Source organism: Pyxicephalus adspersus, chromosome 2 (assembly GCF_032062135.1).
Source record: "Pyxicephalus adspersus chromosome 2, UCB_Pads_2.0, whole genome shotgun sequence".
NCBI lineage: Eukaryota > Metazoa > Chordata > Amphibia > Anura > Pyxicephalidae > Pyxicephalus > Pyxicephalus adspersus.
In genome coordinates, this window is record NC_092859.1 from 483,760 (window position 1) to 496,668 (window position 12,909).

Consider the following 12,909-nt stretch of genomic DNA (forward strand, 5'->3'; position numbering starts at 1 on the left):
CCTGTTTCTGCCTGTCAGCAGTCACCTGCCTCGGCGTGCACAGGGGCCGCAACCTGACAGTTGCCGGCAGCACAACACCCTCACCTCTAGAAGCTCTGGTGAAAACTGGGCAGCTGCTTAGACTCTGCGTCCCACGCACGTCTCTACCAACTAAGCTGGTGACACAGAGGGTCCACCATCCTGCCCTGCAGCTACCGTGACACAAGGAGAGCAATTATGAGGACCAAGTTAAGCAATGATGCAATGACGAGGACCAAGCAGAGCAATGGTGAGGACCAAGCAGAGCAATGGTGAGGACCCAGCAGGGAAATGATGGATGAGGACTAAGCCATACCAGTAATGCTTCTGACTACAAGCAGACCAGTCACTGGATTCCAGGATAACAGTTAGTTGTAGTTGGGGTTGTAGTGAATCATGTAGTGAAAAGTTGTTTGGTTGTAGTGAATCATGAGGATAGGAAAAGTTTTCCCAAATAAGGGAGCTGGCTGCAGCCCTGAGAAATCTCCAGCAGGGTTGGAGAGAAGATGTTTACGGATCCTAGGGACCCATCCACTACTACAACTCCCTACCACCATCACCTCATTGGCTGTGCAGTGGTCAGGAAAGGGAAGGTGACACTGCTGCAGGGCAGACATGGTCCAAGCCAGCCCATCTGGATCAGATTGTAAAGGTGAGGTGGGACCCGTATGCTCATGTCCAGCATATGGAAGCCTTGTGTTGGAACTCCTACCAGGACCTCCCTGAATGCTCCATTTCAGCCCCTCCAATACTGCCCTCTCCCCCAATCTCCCCCCTCTTCCATCACCACACTTTATCCCTATTGGCTCCATTAGTCCTGACTTTGTCCCATAGAAGAGTTAGAAGTGTAACTGGGAATTTCTGAGGAAACTCTGGAGTGTGAAGAGAAGATGGAATTGTTCCAACAATAATACTCATTGAAGCCGCAGCAAAGAGGCCGAAACTTGTTACCTCTGTAATAATAAAAATAAACCGTGACAACACACACAAAACACACAAGGAGCCACATGGGGACACAACCTCATTTAAAGTGGAACTCTGCTGTGTATTCACTAAGGGAACATTCTCAGATCTTATTTTACAGCAGTGTATTTGTAAAGTAAAAATAATAGTTATCATGAAAAATGTCCGATTGCCGAGTTTACCGACCCATGGATGTGGTGATTCTGCCAGGTACACCCTGTCCTAGGGTGACAACACTGAATTGTATATATGAAGAAAAGGTGTTCTCACCTTAGCTGCTCTTCAGTATTCAAGTCACATGCCCCGAACCAATGGCTAACTTTACCAACTGGAGAAAGGAAGAGGTTAGGGGCTGTGGCTCTATACATCTTCTTATAAAGATATTTATAAAGATATTTACATTGCACTTCTCCTGATGGTCACCCCAATAAGTGGCGGAACTTTTAAACAGAGTGGTAAGTCCCAATCTTTTGATTCAAAGCTCTGTGTATGACCCTTCATGGGTAATAGTAGAATGACTGATGGGGTAGTGAGTAAGGGTACCATGACAGACAGAGATAGCAGGTAAGGGAAGAATGAAAGAGGACAGATATGGGTACTAGGGGTAGATATGGGTACTAGGGGTACAATGATAGCAGACACAAATATAATGATAAACAGGGATAATAGGGAAGGACACAATGAGAGCAGAACAATAAGCATGCACGCAATGTTAGTAGACAAAGATAGTAGAGAAGTCACACTAATAGTAGAGAAAGATAGTAGGTGAAAGACAATGATAGATGGGGTAGTAGGTGGGGGTATACTAATAGACAGTGATAATAGTGAGTAAAAGCACAATGATGGAGGAAGATAGAGTAAAGTGATTGTAGACAGGGCTTGTGGATAGGGAAGCACAAAATATATTAAGATGGTAGACAGAGACAATGATGGACACAAACAGTAGGTAAGGGTACAATGATAGAAGGCACAGATAATAGGGAGGGCACAATGATAAGTGATGGATATGGTAAGTACACACACAATGATAGTAGACACAGGTAGTAGGTAAGGGTATGGGTACAATAACATACTGAGGTGTGGGTACAATGATATCAGACACGGATATTAGGGAGGGCACAATGATAAGTGACGGATATGGTAGGTACACACATATTAGTGTAGAACTCCGAAAGCAGAGCCCACATTTTGCCTCCCACACAGCTCCCTCCTCCTTGCTATAAGACACAGGGAGTCCTGGCAGTCACATCACACCTGTTCCACCTGCACCTGCCCTGTCTCAACTCTCCTGACCCTGCAATTACTGGGAAGCATCATTCTTTCTGCAGAGCAGGTTTCCCTGGACGGGCACGGCACAGATCACACTGCTGGCCCATCCTACGTCTTTCTGGGTTTTCCCCGGTGGTGGGGTACTGTCCCATCCTACATCTTTCTAGGTTTTCCCCAGTGGTGGTGTACTGGCCCATCCTACGTCTTTCTAGGTTTTTCCCGGTGGTGGGGTACTAGCCCATTCCACATCTTTCCTGTTTTTCCCCGGTGGTGGGCTGCTGGCCCATTCTACATATTTCCTGTTTTTCCCCGGTGGTGGGGTACTGACCCATCCTTCATCTTTCTAGGTTTTCCCCAGTGGTGGGGTACTGGCCCATCCTACGTCTTTCTAGGTTTTTCCTGGTGGTGGGGATTATAATATTAGAAAAGTAGCAAAAAAGCAGATCTGGGGTACTGCACGGCGGAGCCTTGGAGAAGACAGCAGATATGGCTAACCATCAGTACCCCAGGGGATGTAGCACAGCTTGAGTTTTTGGGGGTCGGTTATACTACGATGGGCAATGACATACACTAAACCTTGGAGGGGACTTTAAATTGAAAATGTTGGTTTTACCAATGGACACTGAGAGGACACACAACCCCTTGGACGTCTGAGGGCAGACAATTGTTAAGTGGTAATGGCTGTAAGATGTCAAATTGTGTAGATGACAGAGCAAGGACTGTTGGGGAAGAGGGACTGTCTTAGTACCCCGTGGTGAATTGTATGATGCCGCATGGAAGTACGATGGATATTTACAACCCCCCTCGCTATTAATAAAACTTCTTAGGAAATTAGGCTGTGCAGGAACTTCTTTGTCCTACGCCCAGATGTCTTCCTGGAATTACAGGTTGAGTAAAAGCCAAATACTGGCAGAGGACCCGAAATACGATTTGGAACAGATACAAAGGGGTGGTGCCCGAGGGCACAATGCCAAACAACGCAGTTTAAATAATACCGCACCTTTCCCAAACATCAATAAGACCAAAGCAACAATAACAGCAATTAATTCCAATCATACCCCATCCCTGCTCCAAGGGACCCAAAGCCAGTCAAGGGGCCCATTGGGCTGATACAGATCAATGTATATTCTTTATAGAAAAGCTCCAGACACACAGCCTCATAGATGAGAATGGAGGGCATTGATCAGAATGACACCTTCCACTCATTTTCAACCTCCCTGACCAGACAGGCCCTTAGCTTTACTGGCTGCATGCTTGTTGTGGGTCAGTGACTCCATAGTACCACCAGGATGAGGATGTAGGGATAACATCAAGTCTTATTTCTGACCGGACACACGTATATATGACTTGGATATGATGGAACCTCTGGCACCACCGGGGTTTTACCTTCAATCCATGTAACCCAGAAGCAATTGTTTTACCCCCCAATGGATTTGTAATTCTGTCCATTCTGAGATTTACAAAGCTCTGCACCTAGCACAGACTGACTTCCTGCTACAGCAAATAATCAACACAGCTTGGTCACCTTCCCTCCCCCATGCTGTGATTGGGCAATGCAGGAGCAGGAGCAGACTAATAAGGTCATCCCCCCCACACTCCACACCAGCACCATGGCAGAACCTGATTGGGTGATCATGCTGCTTCACTCTCTCTGTCTTGGTGCTTCTATGGAGGAGAATAGGAGGCTGATATCAGGGGGTATTCACACTATCTGCATTCATTATTATACTCAAAGCTGAATTATCAGCAGAAATAATGACTCAGAGGAGACTAAACCTTTCTTATTGTCTGATTTCCTGTCCTTTAGGTGTTCTAAGTGAGAAGACCAGGAACCTATTCACTATTTTATCGAGAAACCATGGACTCCATGCGTTCCCTATCGCCCTCTACCCTGACCCCCACTTTCCTATCGCCCTCTTCCATATCACCCCGTTCCCTATCACCCATTTCCCAATCTCCCACAAACCCTCTTTTTCCCTGCTCAGCTCCTTGCTCCCTGACGTGTCTGATCAATGACCAGGACCTGCACCTCATGCAGCGTCTGGGGGACGGTTGTTTCGGGGTTGTCCACAGAGCGGATTGGAGGATTCCCAATGGGACAGCGGTGAGTATCATCTTCCATTATTTGTGCCTTTCCCTCTCAATCCCCATATCATATCAATTCAGAATTATTCACTACATCTCTATAGGTGAATGTTGCAGTGAAAACCCTTCGTGCTGATGCCAGCTGTGACCCTCAGGCCATCCAGGATTTTCTGCAGGAAGTGAATGCCATGTATGCCTTGGATCACCCGCATCTCATCCGACTTTACGGGGTTGTCCTGACCCAGCCAATGAAAATGGTGCGTACCTCCTGCAGGGTGACACAGACAGAAGGGGGCGCTATGAGTCTGTCCGGACACAATTTGTACCACTATATATTTAGAATTTCTTTTGTGTCCCGGTTGTTTCTCAGGTTACAGAGTTGGCACCCCTCGGATCCCTGCTCCATCACCTGCACTCTTATAATGGTGTGTACTCCCTGCAGCTCCTGTGGTTATATTCCATTCAGATCGCCTCTGGAATGAGCTATCTTGAGACCCACAAGTTTATCCACAGGGACTTGGCAACCCGCAATGTCTTGGTGATTAATGAAACGTTGGTGAAGATTGGAGATTTTGGACTGACCAGGATACTAAAGGCCGATGACAACCATTACACCATGTCTGCTCACCGCAAGATACCATTTGCATGGTGAGGAAGAACCTCAGTAAATTGTTGGGATCTATTCTATATTGTGGGGGGAGTGAGAGGCTAATCAGAGCGAAGGTTGTGTTATATTTGGAAGGTATGAATCAATAATCAGCCTTTTCCCTTTCCATGGTAGGTGTGCACCAGAAAGTTTGAAGTTTGGAAACTTTTCACACTCAACAGATGTCTGGATGTTTGGGGTCACCATGTGGGAGATTTTCACCTATGGGCAGGAGCCCTGGCTTGGCCTGAATGGGAGACAGGTAATGTACGGATCTTGTAGAATGTCACCAATCGGCAGCCTGGTTCTGAAAGTTCTGTCTCCATTTTTTCAGATTTTAGCTTTAATTGAAAAAGAAAATGAGCGGTTGGAATGTCCTGATGATTGCCCTCCAGCTTTGTACAATGTCATGATGAAATGTTGGGTGTACATACCAAAGCAGAGACCAAATTTTACCACTCTAATCAGCCTTCTACAAGAGGTGAGTGACCTGGCTCAAATATTGACCTGTACTTCTGAATAGATTGCCTCCAATACTGCCCCCTAGAGGGCTCCCAATCATTTCATCCTATTGGATTCAGACTAGGCAAGTTGATATTGCGCTCTAATATGTGATAGATCTAGGAGGACTCTACTTTAATCTGGTAAATGGAAGGGGGAGGAAAGGGGGCCACTGAGGCGATTGGGAATAGGGAGTGCACAGGATCAAATTAACCCAAAACCTATAATTGGGCATAATAAACATCCCATGGTTCCCATACCCCTTCAAATTTAGCCACGTTATTCCTGAGTAGAGCAGTAAGGTACTCCATCAAACGAACATCTTGAATACAGGCGTACAAGTCTTCTAGAGAGGGAAGTAGAGTGGACTTCCACTTGATGGAAATTAGGGTGCAAGCCACCGCCAAGATATGTATGATGAGCTTAGATGTGAATATGGGAAGACCCGTAAACGGTAAACCCAGCAGATAATGTAGTGGATCCTGGGGGGATCTTTGTTGGGTCACTCCTCCAATTAGCTGATTGGCTCTATCCTAATAGCTTTGTATAATGGGACAAAACCAAAAGATATGCTCTAGAGTCCCGCGTTGGGACACATATCGCCACCAATTAGGGTCCACCTCTGGAAACAGCCTGTGGAGCACACCTGGTGTGTGATACCACCGAAACAAAATCTTGTACAGGTTTCCTTTACAGAGGGTGCCTCCCAAATATCAGACCCATGCTCCCTGTCAAGATTTCCGCCCAAAATAGCTTCCCAGGTGCTCATGTAAGCAAATTTACCAGAAGTCTCCCGTGCAGACACATGGGGTGGGCAATAAATGGAGGAGATTCGACCCTTGGCATAAGGACCAGCTGTACATATTCTCCCAAAGGTAGTTATTTGAGTAAATCTTGAAATCAGGGCGATTGTTGAAGAGAAAGGACATAACGCCTGATCGGAAAATATGCAAAAAAGGAGGTTTGTGGAAGGTCAAATTTCTCCTGTAACTCCGGAAAGGAGAGTAATCTCTTCTCCACAGGATGCAAAAATTTTGAATATGAAAAAGCCGTCTTTCTAGCCATGGTTGCCACATGGATCTGGTTAGACTGTCGGGTATCAGGGGTGTATAATAGATGTAAGTACAGAGAGACCATACTTAGACTTGTAGGCTCTCCATATATTTCTCATAAACACCATCGGTGAAGGTCTGTAACATGGGGGAGCTCCATACCATCACATTGGGATGTAGAGGGGCAAGCCAAACCTCTTCCAACTCCCGGCATATACTGGAGGAGTTTAGTCCATGAGGGCAAATAGCGGAGATGAGTTGCCCCTACGCCTCCCAGATCTTTGGGTGTGCAAACCACTGTCCTGGACAGTCTATGTCTCTTATGTGCAGAAATAAAATAAAAAAAAACAGCTTGTAGTTTTTCCAGGGTCGAAATAGGGTCCCGGACTGGAAGGGTCTGAAATAAACTTGGAGCTTGGGTAAAAGCATTCTTTTTACAGACGCAATACATCCCAAAAGCGACAAGGAGTGCCCCTTCTATTTGTCCAGATAATTGTATTTCCTCCTGAAATAGCGGAGGAAAGTTACGGGCGCATAGATGGTTTTAGGTAGCTGTGATCGGAGTGCCCAAGTAACTCAATGAATGATCCCCCCACAGAAACGAGTATCTATCTCGCAATGCTGAGAGTTGTAAGGGTGGTAAATATAGAGGTAAGGCCTCCGTAAGGTAGATGAATTTACCTTATTACCTGAGGCAGTGCTAAAAGTGTGTAGCTCATCCCATAAATTCGGGAGGGTAGTAACAGGACATCATCTGCGTATAGCAGGATTTTATAGGAGGATCCATTTACTGGGACACCCTTAATATTGGGGTCATCAGGGAACAGGTATACCAGCACCCTTATAGGGGTCGAAGACCCAACAATCTCCAGAACAACCACCAGACAAATAGCTAGTCATCATGAAATACTTGGCACCAGCTATCAAGCCGCAAATGAGCCCAGAGAGAGAGCCCCCCACCACGCCCAGACATGTCGGACCCGGTGCGAGACCCCCCCAAGGGGCAACAGGGCAACCGGAGAACGTCTATAGGAAAGTAAATATAGAGCACAGCATATGAAGGCAGTATCATGGAGATAGCACGCCAAACATATAGCAAAGTTTAGTAATCAGCAGAAGTTTAAGGTATATGAATTGGAGGCCTAGGCAAAAACACAAGCAGAAGCCTATACATCAGGTCAAAGAGTAACAATCCCTGAGAGAGCAATAAGTCAAATATATACCAATTGTCAGCCTGTAAAAGGCAAGAGGTCATAATAACTAGCAGTATTTCAAAACAGGTCAAGGCTAGGGATCATGACCCCCCAGGTAAATCACAACATGTAATGAGGCCTGCCATTGAAGTATATCCAAACAGAACAAATTCTGTTACAGTAAACGGTAACAATCTCGAGTACTGTATGATGAGCGAAGGCAAAACATTAGCAAGAGGTAAGCATCAAATTGTAGAACAGAGCAGCATTGGGCTCGGAGATAATAGCATAAAATCAAAAAAGCGATGAAGAAGTTAGGGCCAGGCCCAATCAATGCTGTCGTCTGTCTCGAGGAAGAGGAGGCAGAAGGGAATGCCGGACCTGGCGTCTTGAACTTTTCCTGGGCATGACCACCTGCCAAGGTGGGGGCAATAGAGGCAGAAGATCCTCAGTCTCCCATCCAGGAAGCTTGGGCAGGACAATTCCCATATCTCGGCAGAAGGCAGGTAAGTCCTCCGGGTAGCACAGAACAGCCGATTTCCCCTCATGGCAGGCTGTCAAGCTGAAAGGGAAGCCCCAGTGGTAGGGAATGTGATTGTCCCGGAGTAGGGTGAGGAATGGCCGCAGAGGGCGTCTTTGTGTGCCAAGATAAGTCTTGGAAAAGCTGTAGGGGAGCCCCATCAAATTCCAATCTGTGCATATACCGTGCAGCAGCCAAGAAGAAAGGCTGCAATACTAATTTCAGGTCTGAGGTACCGGTGGCTTCTGGTAGACTGCAAACTCTGATGTTATTCTGTGGCCCTTGTCTTTTAGGTGACAGTAGAGATCCCTGATTTTCAAATGATAGTACCGAGATCTGCGTGTGAGGACCTCAATGTCCCCCTTAGCTTGGTGTAAATATTCATCTAAATCCCCCACTCACCCAGCCAGGGACTGCAGATCAGTACGAAGGGCCCCAATTTCAGTGCGGAAGGTTGCCTGGACCTCAGATATCAGTAGCTGAAAATCAGCCTTAGTGGGCAACATCTGTATGTATTGCTGCCATGGGAAATATAGTGCATCAACCACATGTCCTGGACCCTGCTTGTGAGGTTGTGGTGGCTCTAGACTTCCATGGGTCCCTGAAAAATGTTTCAGGTAGGATGGACCAGGGGTTTGCGATGGGTGGTCAAAGGGGGAAAATAATCTCTATTCATCCTGTGGGGGCCTGATCCATTTATTCCATGGGTGCCCCTAACTGTCCCTTCCATAGGAGATTAGGCCAACTCCGGTCCAAAGGCCAGTGTCATCTAAGGGGGAATATGGGGCACCAGGTGAGTAAGAGATCCCCCCATCTTGATGAGTCCCAGGAGAGGTTGAATACCCAGATGAGGGGGCAAAACTCACCCCAACATGGTCCTCTGATTCCCGGTCCTCCGCTCCACGATCAAAGGGGATCTGCCAACTCCCTGCTGAATCGGGAGAGGCGCCAACCCGGGCTGCTGCCTGGTGTGCAGCCGGAGACTCCTCTGTAAGCCACGTGTGCTGGGGAGAAGCAGGAATCGGTGCCATCTTGGAAGGCTAAGGAGCCGCGGGAGCGTCTCCGATAAAAGCCCGAATCGAGGGCTGAGAGGAGTTTTAGTGCTGTGTTGGGGTGGGGTGGGGGGAAGCCTCCCGCCCTTAGATCTCTTAGATTTGCCCATCACAGAAGGTTAGGTGCCCGCTAACCGTCAGAAAACTCGCTGGTGCCGCCAGAGCAGGAGAATCATGCGGCCATCTCTGGAGACCACTAAGCCCTGCGGCCCTGTTCTTAATCTTTCATCATATGGCCTTTGTTGCAATTATTTAATAAACATTTGTTTACTTTTCCAGGTGAAACCCCTAGAGGTACGAATTCTTCAGAAAGTCAACAGTTCCTCCTTCCTGTCCTTGGAAGCCGGGGACATGGTCACTGTCATTGATGCTGGGTAAGGCACAATGTATGGTAACTACCTTTGTGTACTTACCTGGTCATTCTATGTTATTCATCCATCATTCACCTTCTGTTCCATTTACTGTGTATTACCCTTCAACTGTCTGCTCGATCTGCACAGGGCAATGGGGGCAAATAGTTTTATGGTTACTTTAATGTTAGATGAGATGTTTCCACATTTCTTCCCACAGGTTAAACGCTAAGCTCTGGAAAGGACAGAACCAGCAGACTCTTAAGATTGGATCTTTCCCTACTGCTGCCATCTGTTCAGAAGACTTTGCACATGCCTCCAACTCCATTCACTTGTCCAAAAGCCTGGAAAAGCTTTCTCTCGGGAATATTGACCCTCACAAAGAGTAAGTCTCTCCACCACTGACAGATGCAGGTAATGGTGCTTCCCTTATACTTATGAGTGCTTATTTCTTTCAGCATGAGAGTCAGAGCAAAGGAAAATCCAAACAGGTGCAGTCAGGGACGAGCGACATTTCGACGTTCACGGCGTAAGTGTGGGGGGATTTACTCATCCCACCTGCTCCCCATTGCATGGCTTCTCTTCGTTATTCCCTTTTTTCTAATCCTCCTTCGACTTCATTTATTTTGGTCCTTTCTCCTCTTCTCATTTCTCCCAAATTTACACCACAGGTATGTCTCGAAGTCTGGACAACTTCTCTGACTGTGACTTCAGCAGCACACCCCATAGCCAGCCCTCACCCAAGCCTTGTAGAAGAGATATGGAGTGCAAAGTAGTTCTGCCTCGTCAGCTGTCTTTAAGAAGAAAGAGTGACCAGCCCCCGAGGCTACAGAAAAATCCCAACTGTACAGCTTATCCCAGAGCAACATCATCCAAAGATCATTTTCTGGCTGTGCCCACTATGCATTACCCCGGCCAGCCCTCGATGTGCAATAAGAAAGATACATGTCCATCTGCCTCATACTCGTGCTCAAACGAGATCCTAATTGTTCCTCAAATGGCACCTGAACATAAATCCTCTGAATATAAGATGTCACACAGAGAACTACAAAGAAAGATCAGAGAGGTGAGGGCACTGAGTGGTCCATGCGCCATCCAATATTGGGTCATGGCGGGAGAGTTGGATAAAGAAGTCAAGCTTGCTTAGGCTGGAGTTCTGATGGCCAACAATTTTCCTACACCAATAAGATCCCTTGACCATCTTTTGCCACACATTAGCTTTAGTCTTCTGTGTGATGTTAAAGTGGCAGAAGGAGATGAGGACCAGGAAATTAGGAATGGGACCTTAAAATGACAATTCAGGAAAGATAGGAACACTTGCACCACCCCCAACCGAGAAGTACTAAACCTTCAAAGACTTGTTCATGTTTTAGATATCTATCTTGAAATAAGGAACTAAGAGTAGACAGATGTACACCCAAGGGTGAGAGCTGTGTCACTTAGATGTCTCGTGGTAAGCTGAGGTCTCACAGTGACACCCCAACTGAGTCACATGACTTACCATGACATGGTAGGAAACTAGGAACTGCCGTTATCCCTGATATCTAGACGACTGGATGGTGGTCAGGGATCTTGGTGAACCTCTGTGTCAGAAATGTTGTGAATATTGATGAGTAGAATGTTGTACCAAATGTTTCTCTGTCTTTGCACCCATATAATATATATTCTACTTTGCTGCAGGTGGAGTCACTCGTTCCTGGTGTGACATCAGAAAAGTGCCAGGAAGCGCTACGTTTCTTCGGAGGGGATGTGACTCGGGCTGTGCACTATCTCATGGTGATGATTTCCTAATGAATTGCTCAAATCTCTCAATTAAAAGTTATAATTTCATCCTTGTAATGGGAATGTCATGAAGTACACAAGTATTCCTGTAATGATGGAGGGTAGCCAGAATGCCGGCACCATCTATTATTTCAATGGCCCATATTTTAGGTATCCAAAGTTTGGGATAGGACCGGACCCAGAAAAGTTTGGAAGTTTTTGCAATCCCAGATTATTCTGGAAGGACTAATTCCCAAACTGCCTATAATACTTCCAGTGTCACGGATCTACAACAAAGATTTGAAAATTCCCCTCTTTTGTATGCTTGGTCCAAATCTGGACTGAAGCCAGGATCAATTTAAAGATGAAGTTTGATATACATAGAGACAAGGAACAGGAAGGTCACAGAAGTTTCTTCCTGGATGGTACTGCCCACCGCCATATTGGATGGTATGAGCCCTCAGCACCACTATTGGGCCATCACTTTATATAAAAAGCTTTATTTCCAATAATTATTTTATAGCAGATACCTTTCTTTTACACTTGTGCCATGGTAAGGGGTTCAAAGGACCCTTTACCAGTATACTGACAAACCCCTCAATTCATACACCTCCAGACCTGGCTCTAGAAGTACCTTGGTTTGTGTGAAATTGTCTGCAGACACGCTGCCCTCCAGCCAGGGCAATAGTGACCTGTATGTGCCCCAATAGGGCAATAGTGTATTTTATTGACCCCTCCCCCATCTTCCCAAAAAATAAAATCTGTAGCATTAATTGTCTGCAGTTTAGTGGTAGATCTGCTTTTGTACGCCGTGTCCACCGACTGACCACCTATAGGTGACACATGTGATGGATACAAAATGTACACGGGACATGTATGTACAGGTCATGTATGTGCAGCTACAGGTATTAAAATGCACATAGGTAGTAGGGAAGATAGAAGAACAGAATGAAATGATTCTATAGGTGGGATTGGTGAAAAGATCCAGATCTCGGTTCTGATAATTAGGAATTAGAATTGGTGCTAGTTGATGGAAGGATCTTCTCTATATGTCATAAAAATACTTTCCTCTCTTTCCAGGTGGTCCATCTGCACAACATCAGCCAATACAGTAAGGAGGAGTGCCGCCGAATCCTAGAGAAGTACAACTGGAACCTGGAAGCGGCTTCCTACTCCACCCTGCGGCATGGGAACTCTCACTAATTAGACTTATGGGGGTGCCCTTCACGTGGAGCGACGCTGAACTCCTATCAGTAGGATGGTGCCGGGGAACATGGCTTCTTGGGACTGCCCATTCATTCAAGACTCCGACTGCACATACTAAGGACTTCTTATACTGTGACCAAGTGGAGAGGTCAGAAACATTTTGCTACGGGGAATAACACGTGATTTACATGATATCGAGTGTGCTGATTCTAAATCTGAACTCAGAATTTGCCTATCACGTACAGATTTTAAGGTATAGGCGTGCTATAGCTGTTGAAATAGTCGGGAATTTT

At 46.3% G+C, this 12,909-nt stretch overlaps 1 protein-coding gene across 2 annotated transcripts; it reads left to right on the forward strand.

Annotated features, from left to right (window-relative positions):
- The first annotated feature begins 246 nt into the window (after positions 1-246).
- LOC140322633 (activated CDC42 kinase 1-like) lies at positions 247-12,903 on the forward strand. 2 transcript variants are annotated; one of them, XM_072399189.1, is made up of 12 exons: positions 247-1,436; positions 4,058-4,354; positions 4,440-4,592; positions 4,706-4,983; positions 5,117-5,243; positions 5,316-5,462; positions 9,579-9,673; positions 9,870-10,034; positions 10,108-10,178; positions 10,321-10,715; positions 11,330-11,425; positions 12,491-12,903. In XM_072399189.1, exons 2-12 carry the CDS (start codon positions 4,109-4,111, stop codon positions 12,611-12,613), a joined length of 1,896 nt encoding a protein of 631 aa, XP_072255290.1. In that variant the 5' UTR covers positions 247-1,436; positions 4,058-4,108; the 3' UTR covers positions 12,614-12,903. The 2 variants fall into 2 exon arrangements, with proteins under 2 accessions (XP_072255290.1, XP_072255289.1); XM_072399188.1 differs by lacking the exon at positions 247-1,436 and having other exon boundaries at positions 2,352-4,354.
- Positions 12,904-12,909: the final 6 nt, after the last annotated feature.

Coding starts and splice junctions, on each gene's coding strand:
- LOC140322633 (XM_072399189.1), top strand. CDS start 4,109: ATGGACTCCATGCGTTCCCTATCGCCCTCTACCCTGACCCCCACTTTC. Junction 4,984..5,116: donor CGCAAGATACCATTTGCATG/GTGAGGAAGAAC, acceptor TTTCCATGGTAG/GTGTGCACCAGAAAGTTTGA. Junction 5,463..9,578: donor TAATCAGCCTTCTACAAGAG/GTGAGTGACCTG, acceptor TTACTTTTCCAG/GTGAAACCCCTAGAGGTACG.